The sequence below is a fragment of the Onychomys torridus genome, chromosome 23 (assembly GCF_903995425.1).
Source record: "Onychomys torridus chromosome 23, mOncTor1.1, whole genome shotgun sequence".
Lineage (NCBI taxonomy): Eukaryota > Metazoa > Chordata > Mammalia > Rodentia > Cricetidae > Onychomys > Onychomys torridus.
This window is the reverse complement of record NC_050465.1, coordinates 1167360-1190161: the sequence shown is the minus strand read 5'-3', so window position 1 is coordinate 1190161 and position 22802 is coordinate 1167360. Positions and strand designations below refer to the sequence as shown.

General features: G+C 44.0%; 2 protein-coding genes across 4 annotated transcripts in view; one reads left to right on the top strand and one right to left on the bottom strand.

The window, feature by feature from the left end:
- LOC118573137 (nuclear body protein SP140-like) overlaps positions 1-15753 on the bottom strand; it is a 49856-nt gene extending 34103 nt beyond the window's left edge. Inside the window, exons 1-4 of one of the 2 annotated variants that reach the window (XM_036173265.1) lie at positions 14644-15753; positions 6342-6504; positions 5261-5429; positions 3102-3185 (exon numbers count right to left, since the gene is read on the bottom strand). In XM_036173265.1, the coding sequence (XP_036029158.1) occupies positions 3102-3185; positions 5261-5429; positions 6342-6455 (367 nt within the window). In that variant the 5' untranslated portion in view covers positions 6456-6504; positions 14644-15753. Of the gene's footprint in view, positions 1-3101; positions 3186-5260; positions 5430-6341; positions 6505-13137; positions 13269-14643 lie in introns of those variants that run through there. The other variant, XM_036173264.1, reaches the window with a different exon arrangement.
- The window catches only part of Sp110 (SP110 nuclear body protein), a 28994-nt gene continuing 21440 nt past the window's right edge, over positions 15249-22802 (top strand). Inside the window, exons 1-3 of one of the 2 annotated variants that reach the window (XM_036173267.1) lie at positions 15249-15539; positions 18150-18297; positions 20177-20345. In XM_036173267.1, the coding sequence (XP_036029160.1) occupies positions 18151-18297; positions 20177-20345 (316 nt within the window). In that variant the 5' untranslated portion in view covers positions 15249-15539; position 18150. The remainder of the gene's footprint in view (positions 15540-18149; positions 18298-20176; positions 20346-22802) is intronic. The other variant, XM_036173266.1, reaches the window with a different exon arrangement.

Genomic DNA, 22802 nt, shown 5'->3' with positions numbered 1-22802 from the left:
AACAAGAGGTCTGAGGTGTGTTGGGGGGCGGGGGGGGGGGAGAGGACTGGAAAGATGCTCAGTGGTTAAGAGTGCCTGCTGCTCTTCCAGGAGACTCAGGTTCAATTCCCAGTGCCACATGGAAGCTCACAACTATCTGCCATTTTAAATCCAAGGGATTTGACACCTTCTGACCTCTTTGGACAACAATCAAATATGTGGTATAGGTAGGTAGGTAGATAGATAGATAGATAGATAGATAGATAGATAGATAGATAAATGATAGATAGATAATAGATACATAGATAGATGATAGATAGATTAAGATAGATAGATAGATAGATAGATAGATAGATAGATAGATAGACAGATGTTAGATTGAAGGCAAAACACTCACACATATAAATTAAAATAAGAGAAAGATTTGATTTGGTTTTTCTGTTGGGAAAGAAAAAATGGACAGGGCTCAGGGGTGATACATGGAAGACTGGTTTACATTGGGGAGGGGCAGTCATTAACAACCCTGCTTGAGGATGGAGAAATGGTGTCCCACCCTGAAACAGAAACACCACTATCATTACAGATATCATGTGCAACTTTGCAAGTGTCTCACACTGAAGGTCTTGAAAAACATCTGTATAAAGGAGTCTCTGAGAGAGTTGTATGAAGATATTCAGGCCTACAGGTGAGGAAGCTGACAGGCAAGCAAGTCTGGGGCTTTGAGTTTGGGGATCATTAACTTACAGATAGAGCAGATAAGAATATCCGGGAGAAACTGATTGCGCTGGTATGTTTTCCAATACCACTTTAAAAGTTGGGGACATCACAATCTGAAAACTCACAGCCAATGCATTCACTTTAGGCCAGAAGTTAGTTTTGGCTAGTAACTCAGTCCCTTCAATGTCTCAATCTGTTTTCTCTCTTCCCTGAAGACAATTTTTTGCTCTCAATTTTTTCTCAACAATTTTATTGTTACTACTATTGTTATTGTTGTTATTGTGTTTATTTGGGGATGGGAGAGTGTCTCACAAACCATGACACACATACATGGAGTTCACAAAGACAACTTACAGGAATGAGCTCCCTCCTTCCTTCATGTGAGTCCCGAGGATTGAACTCAGGTCATCAAGCTTGGCAGCAAGCTTGATTTTTAATTCATTCTTCTTTATCTGTTCTCTGTGTGTAGGGTTGATGACTCTCATATACTATCTAGTAGCATCTCCCCTTTACAGAATTTCCCTACATTTTAAACTCTGCACCTTGTTTCATGATTGAGATTAGCTCTTTCCCCTCACTGCTCTCATTTCTCTAGCTCAGTCTGTTCTCTTTAGTTAGCTTGCTGTTTCTGGTTTTTGCAATTCAAATTTTAATGTAAACATTCTATTTCTGCCATTCCTGTACATTGTTTCATCGTCCTTTCCTGTCATCAAAAGGCTTTGTTCACTGTGGACAAAGGAGGAGATTCCCTTGCCAAGTCCTCTTCAAAAGTGTTCCCCGGAGTTTTCTCAATTTTAATTGTATTCTCATGTGCACACTAGCTCAACCAAGGGAAAAATAGGTTAAGGTCATCAGTCCTCCTCAGCAGTATACCCCAAAGGGTGATATTAGGATTCCATATCTATTTAGGTAAAACTGGCAATCTCTCAGAGCTCCAGTTTTGATGGCCCCATCTAGGGTTCTCAACTTCCCTCTCTTGGTGTATGGTCTATACTCAAGAAAATCTCAACCGGCCTGAATTTAGATTTCTATACTGCTTGTGTCCCCTGGGAAAAAAAAAAAATCAAAACCTGAACATCTGGCCATCTGTAAGAAGGGATGGGAGAGAAGAAAAGAATGGATGGTTGAAAGGATGGATAAATGGGTAGATGGATGGATAGATGGGTGGATCTATTGTCGGGTGGATGGCTGTATTGGTATGTGGGTGAGTGAATGGATGAAGGAATGGACAGAAGCATAAACTGGCAGTAGATGAATAGCTAGATGGTTGTACATGAGTGAGTGGATTCATGGATGATGGACTGGTGAACAAGAAAGGGAGTAAAAGGAATGGAGGATGGAGGTTCTTCTCTGTGATGATGGAAATAAAGCTACTTAGAGAACAGGCCCTTGAAATCTATATCACCTTCTGTACTTCTGATATTCCTCCTGCAACCATTTGGAAAGAAGGTTCCTGGGTCATTGAAGAGAGATAAAAAAAAAAAAAAAAACCATGAATGACAGTTGGTAATGACCTGAATACATACCTGATGTGAATAGGCTGGACTCTGACAGAGTATCAAGTCGCTGCCTAAGAGTGAGCATGTTTGCACCTCCAAGATTTGCAAACCTCTTTGATCAGCTCGCCTGGCCCCGTCTCCAACACCATCTTCCCACATTGCTGTCTCTACACCATGCATCTATTTATGGAGCTTATTGATTTGACTTTCTCTCATTAATTGTTGCCATCTTTCCATTTCCGTCTTTTTCTCTATATACAAGGTTTTACCTCTTCTCCAATCATCTATTTTTATATCCACTTCCATTACATTTCTCCTAATGCCCCATTTCATTGTTCCTATATGATCTCTAGCAAGTATGTTTAAATGTTTCCCTTTCTTATCAAACTCCATCCTGAGACTACATTCAAGTGACACATGATAATATTTTAGTCTAGAATGGACCACATTATAAGACAGACATCACATAGGCTGATATGACCAGTGACTTGATCGATGGGATCTACAGTATCAACCAAAAAAAGAGCTCCCCTCATGGCACATTTCTCAGAAATTCATCCCCATTGTTAAGTGACACATGACTATATATAAAACTAGATGGATTTCGATAAACTCAAGTCTGCTTAGGAATCTCCTGACCCTGCCGCTAATCTTCATTTTTATAACTTTGTACTCTTTAATTACCCAGGAGCACATCTATTAAGAACTCACCCTTCTTCCCTTTTTGTCTCCCACTGGGGACAACGACCACAAGCTGAACAAAAGCGCGCGCGCGCGTGTGTGTGTGTGTGTGTGTGTGTGTGTGTGTGTGTGTGTGTGTGTACCTCTTGGGAATGGTGAGGAGAAAAGGGTAAAGACAAGAAAACAGTATCAGTGAGATAATTTGTAATCTAAAGACATAATCACCTTCCCTGACAAGTCCTGGCAGTCTGGGCCTCTCTTCAACGTCTCTTCCATTCATCCTCTGAGGAGTCCTGTGACTGTTGGAAACTGAAGAGAAACATGACCATGATCAATAGATGTGATGAGACAGAAACCTCCAAGCACTCTTTCTGAGTTATGGCACTCAGCACACAAGTAAATTAATTCACTTCATCTGAGACACTCCCCTCCACCCTCCCAGAGCCTTGCTCTGTCTCTTTTCTCTCTGCTCACCCCTATTACTTTCTTCTCATCTTTTGGTCTCCAATGCTGTTCCTCTACAATATAAAGCTTTGCACACACCTCAGTCCTTTTCTTCCTTGTTGACTCAATGCTCTTTAGCACATCCTACTGCATCTCTGAACTTCCTTTGGCTCTAGAGCGCTTATCTCCATGTGACAGGCTCCAATTCTCTGTGTGTTTTTCCTTTGTATCAGGTTTGGTACACTCCTCAGGTCCCTGAGGTCTCCCATGAGAACTCTGTTCAGTGGTCCTAGCCACCCAGAACTTGTGCCAGCCTCACACAACATCACCACAGTGTATCCTGAGGGAGGCTAGTCCTTTGCTCCTGCTTGACTTTGGTCTGACAAAGTTACATACATCTATGCATCTACTTTACATATAAAATGGAATGAAGCAGAATTTGTCCCTCTTAACTTGTAAGCTTGTGGAAATAAATTAAATTGATGTGCAGAAACACCTTGAATAACCACTCAATGTAAAAACAAGATTTTGGCAAGCTATAACCAGCCTGCTCAAGGCTTGAGTGGGTGCTGAACCTCGGCTGGGTTGCTATTTCCTTGCAAAGTAGGTAATAGAAGTAGACATGAACCAGTGAGAAGGGGAAAAAAGCAATCAGGAATCTCAATTGTGAGCCGTGAGCCGAGCTACATCTCACAGTTATATATCCAGGTGCACACTGGACTCTGGTTTCTGTGCAACCTGCTAGCCCTTCAGGTATCCTGTAAAGTTAGAGACAGACAGGCAGTCAGGAGGTAGCAATCATGGTTTGTATCTCTTCAAAATTGTCAGAGGACAGTGAAAGCCAATTTCAGATTAGAGCAAAGGCAGGAAATGACAGAAGAGCAGAGGGTTCTGGAGGAGAAAGACAGTTTTATAGAGACAGGATGGAAGGAGGAAAGGAGGGAAGGATGGAGAGAAGGGAGGGAGGGGGGAAAGCCAACACCTTTCAAGGATGCAGGAAAGAAGAAAAAGGGAAAGAGAGGAATAGAGAGATAGAGAGACTTGCTTGAATTGAGTCAGGGAAGACATTCTGGTTATAGGGAAGTACAGTCCTGAAGAGGAGCAGAGCTCCCCTAGGAAGGATGGGTGGGGTGAAATGAAAACCTGCTTTCTGAAAGCGAACATAGGGAGTGGCTGCCAGTGACCCCAGGTAGCAAGTGAGGAGTGAAACACCAACTCCGGACCTTCAGAGCTGCATTTCAAGGTGACCAAGTGACACAGATGGAGAGACTTGACCCAGGGCACATGTGGGGGAAAGGAAAAGAAACCCAAAAAACATCACAGTAAGTCGGATGATGATGTACCTTCTGGAAAGGAAAGTCCTTCAGCGGAAGGGGAGCTGGAAAGGTGAGGCCACAGGGGACCAGCGGGAGCTACAGAGGCTGCTCTCTGCCCATCTGATGACTTCACACCCATGCAACACGCCAGCCCCTTGGTTCTAAAAGTCCACCCTCTTTTCACACTCTAAGTTGCTACTCTCTCTGTTGCCTGGACCCAAGCTGGAATTCCCTTGTGATTTCTCTATTCTTCAAAGAAGGAAGTTGATGTTGGACTCTACTGAATGATACATTTTCTGATACAAGGAACATAATTCTTATTGTTGGATATGAGGGCAAGTATCAGAGAAACCACTCCTTTCTAAGGAAACTCACCATTCATAGTGTGTTTTACAGAAAGAAACTTGGGTCCGTGCTGAGCAGTTCTCTCTGTGTTACTTGGCCTATGTGTAAGCTCCTGACTATATGGGCCATGTGACTTTCCTACATTCCCCCTGTGCTTGGCATGTCATAGTACCTCAGTAAATTATATGTCAACTGTTAATGAAAAAAAAATGAATGAGTGAGTGAATGAATGAATGAAACTGTCTTGAATTCCACAAAGCAGGTGAGAGCTATAGTTACCATCTAGGAAGCTTCTCAGAGTCTCATTTAAGTCTGGATAGGCCTTCAGATGCAATTTGCTGAATATCACTTCCAGAAGTGACAGGCTAAACTTGTTCTGTAGGTCACTAAGGACATCATACACCACTCTGCCCACCGGGACCAGGTTTTGACATCTTTCTTGAGAATCCTTAAAAATATTGAATGAAGAATTACGTCACAATGGATTTATGGACTATAAGAGTCTTAGGCTGGTTCAAACACCATTTGATTTCCTGTGAAGTGTCTGAGTTTTGCATACATCAGGTGACATCTTACATATTCTCCTGTAATAATGGACCCTTGCTTATCTGAGAGCATCTCTGATGTTGACACACAGTTGACAGGAAAGAGTAGTTCTGAAGAATAAGCAAATGCTGTGTCTGTAAGAGCCAGGCCAAGATGCTTCACTGTTGCCCTCACAGGCCATGAGATGCTGTCTGGAGACCAGACAGTAACTCCCTGAAGACTGAACTGGTCTGCAGGGCTCAAGACGGCAAAGTGAGCATCCTGGCCACAGGGCAAAGACAACACACAAAGGAGACAGGTCTTGTCTTCTTTATGCCCAGGGGACCCCATCACCGACCTTTACTACCTTCTAGGGCCTCAGTGGTGCCTGAAGAACAGGAACAATTTGGACAGACAGAAGTGAGCATGACTTCTCGTTCTATTCTAATGGGACCCATCTGCCTGTGACTTTCAAAACTCGCAGGCTCTGGGATTTGGAATAAGTAGGCTTTGTAAGGAAGCACTGCTTGGATGTGTCCACTTGCGTTCTAGTTTCTTTTGTTACATTGCACAAGGAAACCTGAGGTGATCCACCCTTTAGAGCATTCCCACTTCCTATACCATTGGCTGTCACCATGTACCTCAGCCCCATTACAGCAGAGGTGGATATGAATGTTTCCTGTGATGCTCACTTCTCCTCTCACTTTGGACTTCCAGGAAGTGAAGGTCCCTCCTCCCTGGAGGCCCTTCAGCCTATTGGCTGCACCCAGAGGTTCACCATAATCCAGTTGGGGGCAGGCTTACTGTCAGGCCTGAGTTCATTCTCCTCACTTACCTGAAACTTCTGCTCAGAGATGAAGCCGCGGTCTCGGAGGCTCATAAGGAAAGGAAACGGCTTCGTGATGGCACTTGCAATTTCTACCTTATTTTCATGGAAGTGCTTGAACATGCGCTCATAGTTGGCTGACTCCTCTTTGCTCTGGTCTTCTGTGATTGCCCTAAGGGATAGATTCCATGGAGAAGTAGAAACTTGTTTACAAGAGGTTACCAATGGCTGGATAATTTCTGGCATGAAGGATGGTCCACTAAAAGAAAAAATTTGAAGTAAAAATTGAAACTTTAAACATCTAAAATAGTGATGCAATTTGTGACACTTGGGCTTTGTTTGTTTGAGATAGGTTATCACCTGTAATCTGACTTGCCTGGAACTTGCTATGTAGACCAGACTAGCTAGCCTTAGAGATTCACCTGCCTCTGGCTCTTGAGTGCTGGAATTCAAATCATGCTCCACCAGGCCCAACATGATGAGTTTTGATTGTCAACCTGACACATTCTAAAATCATCTAGGATTGTATGAACCTTAATAAAGGATTGTCTAGATTAAAGTGGTCTATGGGTATGTCTATCCAGGGTTGTCTTCATTATGCTAATTGATAAGGGGAGATCCAGCCCACTGTAGGCAGCACCAATTCCTAGGTAGGGGATCCTGGGAAGCATTAAGTGTAGGGAACAAATTGAGCACTGACAGGCATACTTGCATTCATGTCTCTCTGCTCTTGACTGTGGATATGACCAGCTGCTTCAAGTTTCTGCCTAGACTTCCCTGCAATGATAGACTGTCACCCAGACCCAGGAGCTAATAAGTTCTTCTCCCCCAAGATGCTTTATGTCAGGGTATGTTATCACAGCAACAGAAATAAAAACTGGAAGACAATCTCTAGACTGCTGGGTCAAAGGAAATGCCAAAACAACAATAGTAAACAAAAACAACCACACACCCTCTTCTTCCAGTACATGTGTGAAAAAAACTGATAAGTAGTTGATCCAGGACTGAGAAAAACGTTCTACCTGCACACACACTCTATGGCTTATCCTCCATTGCTCCACATGCTTTCTTCTCTCCTCTTTGTTCCCCACCTCCTTGCAGGGATGGGGGGCTTTCTAGCAGCTCAGAACCAGCACTTATTAACCATGCTGTCCTATGCTACCATGCCTGACATCTCAGGTGGCAGCTGCTCCCTGCCCAGGGACAGAGTCCAGGGAGAGGATCCTCTAGGGAAGGAAGGCCCAGAAGCCCAATGAGACATGGGAGCTGTTTGTTCATGTTGTTGACTCTATTCTGGTGGACATACAGAAACAAATTATGATGTTCAGCACAATGACAGAAGCAAGAGGGCTGGACCTAGTCCAAGTGCCTGTACTCACGGCATCCTGGAAGCTGAAGCAGGAGGACCATCATGGCCTACACAGCAGTTTACTTTCTCTTTAATTTTACTTAGTATTAGTACTGTTATAGTGTTATGCTGTGGGATGTTCTATATGTCAAATGAGTTGCTCTGATTGGTTAAAATAAATAAAGTGCTGATTGGCCAGTAGCCAGGCAGGAAGGATTGGGTAGGCGAGACAAGGAGGAGGAGAATTCTGGGAAGTAAAGGCTGGGGGAGAAACACTGCCAGCCTCTGTCATGACAAGTGAGATGTAAGGTACTGGTAAGCTACAAGCCACGTGGCAAAGTATAGATTAATAGAAATGGGTTAATTTAAGATAGAAGAAGTAGATAACAAGAAGCCTGCCACGGCCATACAATTTATAAGTAATATAAGCGTCTGAGTGATTATTTTATACGTGGGTTGTGGGACCGCGGGGGCTTGGTGGCACCTGGAGAGAAGCTCCCCAACTACAGTATTAGCACATGTAGCGGTCAGAGGACAACTTTGTGGAGTTGGTTCTCTCTTTTCACTCTATCATGAGTTCTGGGCATCAAATTCAGGTTGCCTGGCTTGCCTGGGAAGCTCCTTTACCCACTGAGGTACTTACCTAGTGATTTCAAGGCTGGCCTGGGCTATATAAAAAGACACTGTCTCAAATAATGGAAGACAAAAAGATCAATACCAGCAAATTTCTACCACAAAATGAATGGCAGGATGGTTGGTGAGATGGGTCGGAGGGTAACAGTGCTTGCCCTCAAGTATAATGGCCTGAGTTCAGAAACCCACAGGGTAGAAGGAGATAGACAGCTCCTGCTCGTGGGGGAGGGGCGAGTAAAAATGGGATACGTATTTGTGAAGATGCCACGATGAGACCGTTAGTTTGTATGCTAACCTAAATAATTAATTAATAATAGAACTAAAAGAAGTTAAAATAGGGCACAACTTTTATAGTGATATTTTATTTGTACTGAAATGTGATTTTATTTGCATATTAACATAACAGAAGTTGGGCGGTGGTGGTGCACGCCTTTAATCCCAGCACTTGGGAGGCAGAGCCAGGTAGGATCTCTGTGTGTTCAAGGATACAGCCAGCATGGAGACACACGCCTTTAATCTTAATACCAACCATAGGAGACTGGAGGTCTGTACAGACAGACACTAATGAGGAGGTCATGTGGTTGGGTTTACAACCAATGAGAAGGCAGAACAGAAAGTCTATATAAAAGAGAAAAACACAGGAAGTAGCTCTTGTGGAGAGGAAAGACAGAGTAGCAGTGAAGGGTAAGGTTTTCAGCTCTCAGCTATTGCTCTGACTTCTTGGCTTTTAACTCTGCAATTGGCTCTGTGTTTCTTATTTAACAAGATGGTTACATCTACACATCTTTCTTTTTACCTTTTGCTTACTTTAAAATTTTATAATTTTTTTGAAAATTTCATACGTGAATACTGTATTTACCTCATTTCTACTCCTCTCTTTCCCTCTCAAGTCCCCCCCATGCTTTCCTTCCCCACACTCCCTCAAATACCTTCTTTAATTATTATTACATGTATATTTATACAAATACATATACAGAGATAGAGATAAAGAGATGATAGATAGATAGATAGATAGATAGATAGATAGATAGATAGATAGATATGACAGACAGACAGAATCTGCTGAGTTCATCTAGTGTTGCTCCTAGGCATATGTGTTTAGGGCTGAGCATTAGGGACTGGATTACCTAACTCTGTTATCCAGTTATCCCTGGAGAATACTGACTGATTCTCTGTTTCTCTGCAGCCATTAATTGCCTGTGGCTCTTCATCTGGAGGTGGGACCTTGTGAGATGGGCTGCATCCACACTGGCATGTCATCTGGTGCTGTCACTGAGGGTACAGCTTTTTTTTTTTTTTAGCACTTTTAATGACACCTAAAAGCTAAATAATTGAGAATGGAGACTCTCAGGAGAGAGAGTAAAGGCATTTGCAAGAAGGGAAAGCATGATTACATCCTTGTCTTTATTTTCATTTTAAAGAATATTTCCATAAAAATATGTTGCTTGTGATAATGATAAATCCATTGCTACTACTTTTAAGGACAAATATTCTAAATGTCTGAAGTGTTAATTTATAACTAATGGTAAATCTCATTAGATTTAACCCAAAAAGCTAGCTTTGGAGGTTCTCCATAAGTTTTAAGGGGAAAAAAGAGGGGCTGGGGGTATGTGATTACGCACACCTTTAATTCTAGCACTTCGGAGGCAGAGGCAGAAAGATCATCATGAATTCAAGGCCAGCCTGGTCTACATAGTGAATTCCAGGCTAGTCAGGGCTACACAACAAACAAACACAAAGGTATCAAAGTTATTTGACACCAAAAAATCTTGAGAAGTATTGTTTCAAAAAGAACCTATATTCAACATGTAATAATATAACAAAACTATACAATATTTTTTATCTTAAACTTAAGGAGGTCTTGTGTGTGTGTGTGTGTGTGTGTGTGTGTGTGTGTGTGTGTGTGTGAATGTGTGGGTATGCTCATGTGCATGTGCCTGGTGTGAGGGGACCAGTCACTCTCACCTTCTTTTTTGACACAGTGTCTCTCACTGACCTGAATATCATTCATTCAGCCAGATTAGCTGGCCAGTGAGCTCCAGGGATCCAACTGTGTCCATTCCCCTAACTCTGGAGTTAAACACACACACACCAGTGCATCCAGCTTTTAAGTGGGTTCTAGAGAGCTGAACGCGGCTCCTCATACATGAACTGGAGTGAAAACTGGAGTTAGAGATGAATTATTTCACAGGAATAATTTAAACAATGCAGTCTCACTACGACCCAACTGGAGACATGCAGCAAATCCATCGGAAACCCGAGAGTGCCAAGGTGTCAAAACTAACCACAAATGAATGGGGGGGGGGGGGCACATTGTTTAGCAAGAACAAGAGACACACGTAAAAGTTTCTTCAGAAATCATTCCCAATAAGATCCCCAGAATCAATCTCTAGTACTGCAAAAAAAAAAAAAAAAAGAAAAGAAAAGAAAAGAAAGAAAGAAAACAAGGTTTAAAAAAAAAGTAATGAAGGAAGTCAAGAAAAAAAGAATCATGGCCAGCGGGGGTGGTGGTGCATGCCTTTAATCCCAGCACTGGGGAGGCAGAGGCAGAGGATCTCTGTGAGTTCGAGGACAGTCTGGTCTCCAAAGTGAGTTTCAGGAAAGGCGCAAAGCTACACAGAGAAACCCTGTCTCAAAACAAACAAACAAACAAACAAACAAACAAACAAACAAAAATCATAAAATGCTTGTTGACTAAAACCAAAAGACATAAAAAGAAAAGAAGGCCATTAAAAGGAAAAGGAAAATATTTACAAATATGGTAGCTGTGGCCCTGTATTTATAATCAGTCGAAATGCAAACAGTCTAAATATAACAATTAAAAACAGAATACATTTGAAAACAGTCTAAAGGAGGACCTGTGTTTGATCCCCAAAATGTACATGGTGGAAGGAGAGAACCAACTCCCTCACGTTGTCCTCTGACCTCAACATACACACTGTGGCACTTGCACATATACAATAAATGAATGCAATTAAAAAAAAAAAAAAAAAAACCTGTGAGTGTAGACAGGTAAAATTGTGGCCCTTTTTCCTGCATCTAAAGCCCTGAAGCTAAGAACAAAACAACTAAAGCTGAGACACAAGAAAGGCCTAGGGGAAATGCACAGCACTAAATGTGGATATCAGAAGCTGAGAGGGAATGCACAGCACTAAATGTGGATATCAGAAGCTGAGAGGGTCCACATAAAAATCTTCTAAAGAACTAGGAAAAATAAGAAAAGCAATTTCATCCCAATGAAAACAAAAGATACAATAAAAACTCAAGTAGAAATCATACAATTAAAATAAGTTAGCATTATACTTACACTAAAGCAGTATGATTATATATCACACCAAAAACCACTCCTTTGATCAATAAAGTTATCTTTATCTTTTTTCTAACTATATCTCCAGTCAGTCTAACAAAGAAAAGACAAACAAACAAAAAGACACAAGCTATAAATTCCTCGGACATAATAGGACAGCAAAGACTAAATAGAGCAGCCATCCCTATATCTGCAGATTGGATAACAACAATAATAACAACAAAAATGACCAAATGTCTTAAAAAACAGAAACTACCAAAACTCACGCTCTGAGAGACAGATCATCTGACAGGCTTGTATTAGAGAAACTGAATCAGTAATTAATACCACCCCACTCCCAAAGAAGACAGCAAGCTGTTGGTATCACTGGTGAATTTGACCAAATTTCACTGGAGAAACGATGCTTTCTTAGGACTTCTGCAGGCCCAGAAGTAGTATTGACTAAGTCTCTGTTAGAGGAGGATTGGCTCCATACACTTTTGTCTTATTTGTTCTATTTTCCTTTTTAATTATGTAGATTTGTGTCTGTCTCGGGGTCTGTCTCTTGCAGTGCCTATGGAGGACATAAGGGGATTTCTGATCTCCTGGAGTTGAAGCCAGAGGCAGTAGGAAGCCCCGGGGTGGGGACCCAACCCATGCCCACTATTAAAGCAGTATGAATTCTTAACCACTGAGCCATCTCTCCAGTCCCCCCACATTGTGTGTGTGTGTGTGTGTGTGTGTGTGTGTGTGTGTGTGTGTGTGTAAGATAATTGATCCATTTCTAATCAACTATGTAACCAGCACAGATTAAAAAAAAAAGAAAAGGTTAAAAACAGCAGCCACTCCCCACCTGCTTCCATTAGTCACTGGTCTCCATCTCCTTTCACTTCCTCCATTAGAGTGCTCTAACTCCTGAACTGACTCAGCCACACAGGTGGGCTCAGAGCTCAACTGTCCTCAACTGCAGACTGAGAAAAACTTAGCAACAGTCAAAATCAGGTTTGAACTTCTTATAAATAACCATTTTAGATAGAGTTGTCTCTTGTTTGTTTGTTTTTCGAGACAGCACTGCTCTGTGAAACAGTCTTGGCTGTCCTGGAACTCACAGAGATCCGCCTTCCTCTGCCTGAGTGCTGAGATTAAAGGTGCACGACCACCACCAGGCTCAGAGTAGGATGAGGTGAGGGGTTGTGGATTTAGCTCAGTGGTAGAGAGCTCGGCTAGTAAACTCAAGGCCCTGGGTTCAGTCCTCAGCTCCAAAAAAAAAAAAAAAAAAAAGGAAGAGGTGAGAAGTGAAAGTTCCAATGAACCAGCCACTCCAGCAGGAGTTCCCAGGAAGTCCACAGTGGCAGCCCAGCTACGTGACAGGAGCAAGGAAAGAAAGTGAGGAGAGCTGAGATGTACTGAGAACTGCTATCCCAGTTCTTAATCTCCCGTGATCTCGTGGGCTGGGGGCCTGGCCTGGATGACCCTAGTAGCACATAGAAACATTGATCTCAGCAGAGATGCGGGACAAGGAGAGGGAAAGGACTTACCTGCTGCTGGATCCATTGTCCCCTCCTGCCATCCCTACACAGCCCCGAGGGTGCCCTGAACTTGGCTGAGGGAGGAGTGAACCACCTTTGAGCCTCTGGGAAGTTCAGAGAGAACTCTTTCAGGGCCCTCCAAAGAGGAAGAAAAAGAAAGTGAAATTGCTCAGCTGTGACGTGGCTGCACTCACTCACTGTTTAGTTCCCCGTCATGGAATCCCCCACCCCCACTGCCCCAGAGGGGAGGAGCAAAGACAGCCCAAGTCCCCAGAAACCTGGGACCCCTGGTTCACTCCAAGGAAAGGTGGAAGAGCCTGTTTCAGCTAAGGGCTCAGAGCTGTCTGAGGCGAGGTGGCTGCAGAGTATGGGAAGGAAGTGGCTCCTTTGCCCTTCCTGGGGTGCCTGGAAGGACAAGGGAGAGTGGGTTGTCTGCAGTCTCTCAGACCTGTGGCTGTCCTGGCACCCTAGTGAGCCAGAACTAGGGGAGCTAGACCTGATATTTGAGCCCCAGACTAGGAAAAGTCAGAAGGTGTGGTCTCATTAAGTGTTTGGAGCTTCTGAATGTAGCCAGAAGTAAAAAAAAAACAAAAAACAAAAAACCTCTCCTCTGCCTCCTCCAACCAGGGCAAGTGCAGAGAATCCAGGCAGAGCAGGTTGAACAAGTGTGCCCTTGACAGCTAGGCAACAAAGGGCTTCAGCAATTTCACAGAGCTCTTGAGAACAAGAGATTTCTTGTAGGATGAGGAAGGGGTTCATAGCCCATCAAGGACTACAGTTCTGGAGGATGGGTGCGTTACATTTATTCTGCATATCTTTCTCACTTACACCTAACCCTCATTCTGTAAATGAGAAAACTAGTTTGAAGTGGAAAGGTAAAGAAACAGGAGTAAAAACGCAAATAAAACAAACAACAGACATAAGACTGGAAATACAAGCAAAGCATGGCATCAAAGACAAGGAGGACGGGCCCGAGGGCCTGTGCAGAGCCCAAGACTCAGACCTCCGCTAACGAGGAAAATTACTGACCTGCAGGAACAGGTCCCAAGAGTACAGTAATGAGCAAATGGAACCAAAAAGGATATTTTCACGTGGGTGAAACAGCTGTGTAGCAGCCAATCTGTGGTCATTACCCGGGGCTGGAGTCCAGGAGAGGTTTTTTGTCAAGAACAGGGAGATTTGGTGAGGAGGGATGGCTCATGTCATCATTGTGGTATGATTATATTTGGTGAAATTCACCAAAATCATCACTTTAGATGAATGCATTTTACATATCTATAAAACTGTGCTAAAATATATATAATCTTAATAGGCTCTCACTTGGTGTGAATTACCAGGTGAGGTGTTACCATTTTTACTGTATTCTTGAGTATGTTTGGGGTAGAATGACCTCGTTTGTCCTTATTCACATCTGTCTGGTGTAATCATTTCTCCTGCTTTAAGGATTCTTGGGGTGGGGTATTTTTCTGACACAAGAGCATGCTAAGCATACACCCTGTATTAACTTGGACTTACCTTGTTCTCCTCCTCTCTGGTCCTCATCCCTGGGATAGTCTGGGTCAAGTCTGCTCTGACTGCTTGGCTGGAATGGTGGTGCCTCCACAGAAAGCACAGAGGGGCTCTCTCCTGTGTGGGCTAGCCTTGGTTCAACTCTAAAGCCACTGAGTCCTCAGGAGTGTCCTGGGAGGGAATTCTTCGTAGGTCAATACATTTGGGAAATATTAGACCGGGTTACACAGACCTCTCAATTGAAGACTTCCCAGGCTCCTTAGGGATCTTTAAAGGAGTGTGCAGCACCTGTCTCCCAGTCTTCACCTGCAGGTGATTTGGTGGTGGTGGCGGCTGCGGTGGGAGCGTGGGGGTGGGTTCACTTGCTTGCCTTTTATTTCAATTTTTTCCCCCATAGTTATCTGGACAAATTCTAGGCATTTCAAACATGTCAGCTCTGGTTAGTGTTATTGTTGTTGTTGTTTTGAGAATTCTAGCAAATTTATTCAGTATAACTTTCACCAGAATCCAGTTTGAGAACATTTCAGTCCTCCAAAAAGATTAAAACAAAGCCACTAGGGAAATAGAGATGAGTTGAAGAGACAGTGAAAACCTCCTTCTCTTGTTCTCCAGTGCTGCTCCTTAGCCTCCCCAGCCTGTAACTCCACTCCAGAAGGATCTGGATTCGCAGCAGCCGCCCTGCCATCCAAACTACTAACCGTGCTAGGGAGCTGGGCGCTGCCGGGCTTCCTGCTGAGATCACTTTCGGTTTTTGTTTTCTGGAAACCTGACGCGGCGCGGCCAGGGCAGCAGGACTTCCCGACTGGACCCGGAAGGCAGCTCCGGGCAGGATCCAGGATCTCCTTCAGTGATTCCTGGCCGCTTTAGGGAACCGGGGAGACAAGTGACAGCCTGGCATCCAGGTGCGTTCTGCTCTTGGTCTCTGCAGCGCCAGACTCTTCATTCTTGGGGATCAGCTTTTCTCTGGTGGATCTTAGGGTCCCCAGGCTCTCTCTTTGCAAAGTATTGTTTTCCAGAGACTCGGAGAGGGTGCCAAGGACCTACTAGGAGGTGGATAAGAGGGGGAGGGAGGACGTGCAGGAGAAGCTAAAACAGGGTTCCTTTTCTGAAAGTTAAAAGCTGTTGCGGATCGTGTCATGTGCTAGCGCCAGAGGCTGGGCCCTGCATGTGCCCAGGGTGGGCAGTGCCTTCTGCATCTACCAGGCTTTTGCCTAATTTTGAAGCTAACGGAAAAGAAAAAGTAAGGAGCCTCCTTACTTCTCTGTAGCATGTCATTAACTTTTTCTTTATTTCCTTCCTTCCTTCCTTTCTTTCTTTTCTTTTCTTTTTTTTGTAAATTCATGGTCATTTCCTTGAAATACATTCCTGTGCATGAATATTCAAAGGGATTAATATTTTAGAGCTCATGACACTGATTTCCAAGTGAGGCATGGGACACTTGAGCTGGTTTACATTTCTACCATTTTTAGGGATTGTGGCTACTGTTTTCTCTCTAGGTCACTTTGATATGTCAAGTTGTTCCCACTTTTCTGGCCACTCCCACTTAACACATTTTAATGCACTTACTGTACATGTGGCTTATTTTATTGATTGCTCATGTTTGAGCTTTGTCTTTCCTACTAGATGTTTCCCTTCTCCTAATTTATTTGTAAGACCCCTTAACATAATAAAAACCCAAATGCAGATATCTGTGAGACGGAATATCTTTTTTTTTCCTCCCTGTTTTTATTTGAAGACAGTTTCACTGTGTAGCTCTGGTTGGCCTGAAACTTACTATGTAGACCGGGCTGGCCTCAAACTCACAGAGATTATGAGCCATTTTGTCAGGCTTGAGATACAGTATCTTGCACCGTGAGAAATGAAATATTAGGGTCAGACAGGCTCTACTGTGCCATTGACTTCCTTGGGCTTGGTTACTTAACCCCTCTGGGGCCTAGTTTTCATCTTTTGGAAACCGGCAGATGATGGAGGAAAATGCTGTCTCTGTCTTTGTCTGAATGCTGCTAGATAGTAAGTCATCCTAAACAGAGCACAGAGTATGTGTCCGTTCTGGTCTTCCCTCCCCCTCCCCACCCAACCACCTGTCCTCAACTGCCAGGACTTCCTCAGGACTGAAGGCTGCTGATGGCACTTCATTCTGCTCTACGGCACTGTACTGCTGTGGCCGCGCAGCAGCTGCTGCTGCTGTTGCTTCCTCTTCTTCTTCTTGTCCTCCTCCTCCTCCTCCTCCTCCTCCTCCTCCTCCTCCTCCTCCTCTTCTTATTCTCCTCCTCCTCCTCCTCTCCCTCTTCCTCCTCCCCTCCCTCTTCCTCCTCTCCTCCTCCTCCTCCTCTGTTTCCTTCTCCTTCTTCTTTCCTCAAATTTTTTTCCTGCCAAGTTTAAGGAATTTGGAAATTAGTAGAAAGGAACAGGACTGTTTAATTTGCCACTGGGATTAAATTCCTGGAAATAACACTAATCACAGTTTAATATTCTATTTAACAAAAGATGAAAGGGGATCTTTGTTTGCTTTGTATTAAAAAAAAAATCTTTAGTGTCAGCAGGGCATGTAGCTCAGTGACAGGGCACTTACCAAAGACACACAGGGGCTCAATCCCCAGAACTGCCAAACAGCAAGAACACCCCCTAGGTGATTGCACCGTTTACCAGGGCTTCCATTTTTACAACACTTTGCTAAGACTGTCACCTGGAAGTTTTCATCCAGTTATAACTGACCAGTTATTTTCTCATGGTCTTGAAGTGGTCGATTTTTATGAACATCCTATAGGTATGGAAGAAGGCACAGGTCTGTCCTGAGGAATGTAATGGTTCACAAATCCACTTTGACCAATCCTATTTTCCACATCCTTCCTGATTTTATTTTGTGTTGCCTGTTTGGGTAAAAATGTGTGAATTTTGAGTGTCTAAACATTACCAGGTTTCTAGCTCCCCACACTGGGTGGTCCGTTTTGCTGTGAGCATTGGCACTAGCTGGGCTGCAGTGCAGATGGCCTGTTCCAACCCTGCTCAGTGTCACACACTTACTCCAGTGTAAACCACCAACCAGAAAGTCAGGATTTGATACCTACTCTGCCCCTTCCACACTGTATAATCTAGCATGAGGGTTACCCTGCCTCTGTCTGCACTGGACTTCTCCACCGTTGCATAGTTGCAATGACAGTGACCATCTTGCAATACTTTGTGAACTCAGTAAGTTACTACCTGCAAAAGCCTTAAAACAAAGACTGGACCTAGGAACCACTCAGCAAATAACAGACATTTTCAAAATCCACTTTATGTTTTAAAAATCCCTTTCAGGATGGTGGTATGCTATTGTCTGTCCCTCTCAGTCTCTGTGGTTGCTGTGCATTGCCTTTGTTTCCACAGATCTTTAAGGCAGACTTTGCTCTTTAGACTGTTAAAGGGGTGCTTGAGGACTAGGATTTCTACCTTCAAGGACCCATTTCAGCAAGAGTAACTCCCAGTGCTCCTGATAGCCTTTGCCTGTCTCCTCAGCCTGCCTCTTTCCCTAGGATGTTCACTGTGACCAAGGCCTTGGAAAAGGCTCTTCTCCAGCACTTCATATACAGGAAGCTGGACATTGCATATGCCATCAACAAGCCATTCCCCTTCTTCGAAGCCCTCCGAGACAACTCCTTCATCACTGACAGAGTATACAAGGTGAGGTCTGTGGGGCCTCCACAGGGCAGTCCAGACCCCACTAAGTATGCTCCACTATTGAAATCTAAGACCACAACCCACCGGCAATTCTAGAACATGGAAGGCCCAACTTGATCGTGATCATTATTGCAGGAGGGGATGGCTGGGAGAAAGGGTGTCATGGGACTAGATTAATGACAGGTATGTTGTCAATGCTACCATAGCAAAGGACCACAAACCAGAAATCAGAAGTTTAGTCTCTTGTGGTTCAGGAGGCCAGAAGGCCCCAATCGAGCTGTTGACAGGTTGACTTGTTCTAGAATCCCAGAGATGGACCCCTCTCTTGCCTCCATTTAGCTTATGTGGCAGCTCTGGGGTTCTTAGACGTATGCTTCATTGCAGTCTCTTTCCATCTCTGCTTCATCTTCTTTCTTATGTCTTTTCCTCTTCCTTCCTCTGATGAGGACCCCTGTGTTTAGGGACTACTCTAATCCAGGGGAGGCTTAGCATCCTCAGTTACAGCTGCAAAGACCTTTTTCCAAATAAGTTCACACTCACAAAGTCCAAATGATGTATCTTGTTAGGCATGAAGATGCTGCTCAACCCACCACAGGGCATCATCCTGATGTATTTAAACATGTGGCTCCCAGGTCATTCTTTAAAAAAAAAAAAAAAAACCCACATGTTTTTGTGGTGTGAATATGAGTGTGTGTTGTGCATATGTGCCATGGCATGTGTGTGGAGGCCTGAGGATAACTTGTGGGAGCTGGTTCTTAAGCCATGTGGGTCTCAGGGATTGAACTCAGGTTATCAGGCTTGGCAGCAAGCACCCTTACCTGATGCATCATCTTGCAGGCTCCCCAATTCACTCTGACATAAGGCAGATGCTGGAGGGCATGGCTATGTGTACAAGCTTAGTGGGTTGTTGTTGTTGTTGTTGTTGTTGTTTTTAATAATTTTGCTGTTTTTAAGTAGTTTTGAATTCCGGGTTCAGGAAAGTTACAGCAGTCTTTCCCAAATCTTGGCACAGCTCCCTCATCAGATCACAGCCCACACTGTGTTGCTCAGGAGGGTACCCACTCAGGAAGATGTGGTACCCTCCTCTTTATGGCAAGCTGTGCTCTCCTTGATGATACTGTTCTCAGTTTCAATTGGCTATTTACTGACTTTCTTTTCAGGGCTGGATGCCCTTCTCCATCTGGGCAGGGCTTCTACCTAGGCAGGGCCCCACCTGGGCAGCACCCCCACCTGGGCAGTGTCCTCACTGGGCAGCATCCTCACATGTCCCATCACCATGTCCATCTGGTGGTGAGCACCTAAAGACTAGCTCCCTAAGCCTAGCAGACACTCACTGGAAGAATTTTACAATCAATCCTCTCTGCCTCTGTCTTCCATTTTGAGGATTTAACTCTACATTTTATATTAAATTTCCTCTTAAATTAAAAAATATTTCTTAAATTTTGTTGTTTTGTTTTGAGATAGGGTTTCTCTGTGTAGCCCTGGCTGTCCTGGACCTCACTTTGTAGGCCATGCTGGCCTCAAATAGGAAACATTAGAGATCTGACTGCCTGTCTCCTGAGATTAAAGGCATGTGTCACCAAGCCTGGCTTCTTCTTCTTTTTTTTTTTTTTTTTTTAAATTACACTAATTTATCTGTTTGGGGGTAGAGGTGGACATGCACATGGTGTGCAGGTGGAGGTCAAAGGGCAGCTCATAGAATCTGTTCTCTCCTTCCATCCTTTGGATCCTGGGGATCAAACTTGTGTCATCACCTTCTTCACCCATCTAGCCATCCTCAAGAGCCCAAAAGTAGCTTTCTTACAGTATAGAAAACCACAAATATAGAGCTGTCAGCTCAATGAAGAACCATTCAAACTAACCCTTGCTCCACCCTTTGAAGGAATCTCTGGAGGCCTGTCAAAATCTGGTCCCTGTATCCAAAGTAGTGCACAATGTCCTCACTAGTCTGGAACGGACTTTCTGCTCATCGATGCTGGTTACACTGTTCAGCCCGGTCAACCTACATGAATACCCCAGCCTGTCGGCAATTTCCAGAAGCTTCAAAAACGGTAATGTGGTTTCTCTAATACATTTTACATGTGCAGTGTTGCTACACTAAAAGCCTGGGTTTGTTTCCAGTGTGGAATTATGTATTCAAGTGCCTGTTTTTCCTATGTAAAGGTAAACCACACTCAATCACAAAAGCAGTTGGAGGAGTAGCCCTTGCTGACCTTGACCCCAGTTTTCCCAAGGTGAATTTCACTAGGACACAGATGTTTTGTTGTAGCTATTCAGTGAATTTTTGTTCAGGTACAACTTTGTTTGTTTGTTTGTTTGTGACAAGGTCTCATGATGTAGTCCAGGCTGGCCTGAAACATAACCCTTCTGCCTCAACTTTCTTTCCAAGTGCTGGTATTAGAGATGTGAACTGTCACACCAATCTGGAAAATATAGGGGCACTGGACCATCTCTAGGAAACAGCTAAGGTAGCAGGAATGTCAGGGACCAGATGTAGAAGAAAGATGTAGCTCTAGAGAGGGAGAGAGATGAAATGGATTCAATGTGCAGCTCTTTGTAATAGTGTGGTTGTTCCACACAATTAGTATAATCATTGCATGTGTCCTTAAAACAACCTGTGGCGTCATTGTTAGCTGCTTTTGACAGACAAAGAAAGGAAAATCTGGAGGTAACTCCCACAGTCTTTTGTTTTAGAATAGGACTGGGAACTCCTATATGGATTTCCCAATACAGAGCCCAAGATAGTAACCACTGTCTCAACAGAGCCAGCAGGAAAATGGCTGGTAAGGTTGGAGGAGAGAAGAAAGGGAGCTCACGGAGATGGAGGAGACAGAGACAGACAGGGAAAGAGAGGGTAGGAGAAAGAATGGAGTGTGAGGTACAATGGAACAGGAAGAGCCGTTTGCTGGTCAGATTCCTATCTCTGCCACACAATGCCCGAGATAATTAACTTATAATGAGAAAAAGGTTTTAGAGAGCTCTAGCCTGTCATACAGTTTAAGCCTGTAGCAAGGTAGTGCATCACAGCAGGAATGTGTGACAAAGTCAAACTGCTCACTGTGTGTTCTAAAAATGAAGAAAGCCTTGGACTCCATGATCCTCTTCAAGGGATGTCCCCAATGATCTAACAGCTCCTCTTAGCCCCATCTCTTCAAGTAAGCACCATTTCCAGATAGTGCAGTGGTTCTCAACCTTCCTAGTGCTGAGACCCTTTAATACAGTTCTTCACATTGTGGTGACCCCCAACCATACAACAGAAAAGTGGATGAGATCTACATGAACAACCTGGGTGACAGTGGGAGTAATGAAGGGCAGGGTTCGAGGGAAAGAGAGTTAAGGGGAGCAGGAGATCCTAGCTGGATCAAGAACAGAAAGGGAGAACGAGGAATAACAGACCATGATAAATGAAGACCACATGAGAAGAGGAAGAAGCAAAGTGCTGGAGAGGTCCCCAGAAATCCACAATGGTACATCCTCTGTAGACTGCTGGCAATGGTCGAGAGAAAGCCTGATCTGACCTAGTCTGGTGATCAGGTGGCCAAACACCCTAACAGTCATGTTGGAACTCTCATCCAATAACTGATGGAAATGGATGCAGAGATCCTCAGCCAGGTCCCAGGTGGAGCTCCAGGAGTCCAATTGTCGAGAAAGAGGAGAGATTGTAAGAGTATGAATTGTTGAGACCAAGATTGGAAAAGCACAGGGACAAATAGCCAGACGAATGGAATCACATGAATTATGAACCAAAAGCTGTGGAGCCCCCAGCTAGATCAGGCCCTCTGGATAAGTGAGACAATTGAATAGCTTGAACTGTTTGGGAGGCATCCAGGCAGTGGGACCAGGACCTGTCCTTAGTGCATGAGCTGGCTGTTTGGAACCTTGGGCTTACACAGGGACACTTTGCTCAGCCTGGAAGGAGGGGACTGGACCTGCCTGTACTGAATCCACCAGGTTTAAATGAATCCCCAGGGGAGTCTTTGCCCTGGAGGAGATGGGAATGGAGGGGAGGGACTGGGAGGAAGGTGGGGGCAGGGGCGGGAGGGGGGAGGACAGGGGAACCCATGGCTGATATGTAAAATTAAAACACAAATATAATAAAAAAATTATTTTCATTCCTATCTCATAACCGTAATTTTGCTACTGTTATGAACTATAACATGGAATCCCTGTGAAAGGGTCATTTGACCCCCCAAAGGAGTTGAGAATCACTTCTGTAGTGGCACCCCGAGATCCAGGCCCTTAACACCTAAGTTTTGAGGGGACGTTCGACCTCAAAACTTTAGCAACTGGATAATAAAGGGACAGAAAGAGGGGCAGTAACAGGTCTTCTGACGAGTAGGTGGACGAGTAAAAGGGTCATCAGGCAATCTCCTGAGACTGGAGAAGACATCCTCAACAGACAGGCCATCGTCTGAGAATAGAACAGAAGAAACACGGTCACTCTGCACTGTAACGTTGTCCTCGGTGAGGTCACTATTGATGACACTTCCCCATGAAAGGCTCCTCCC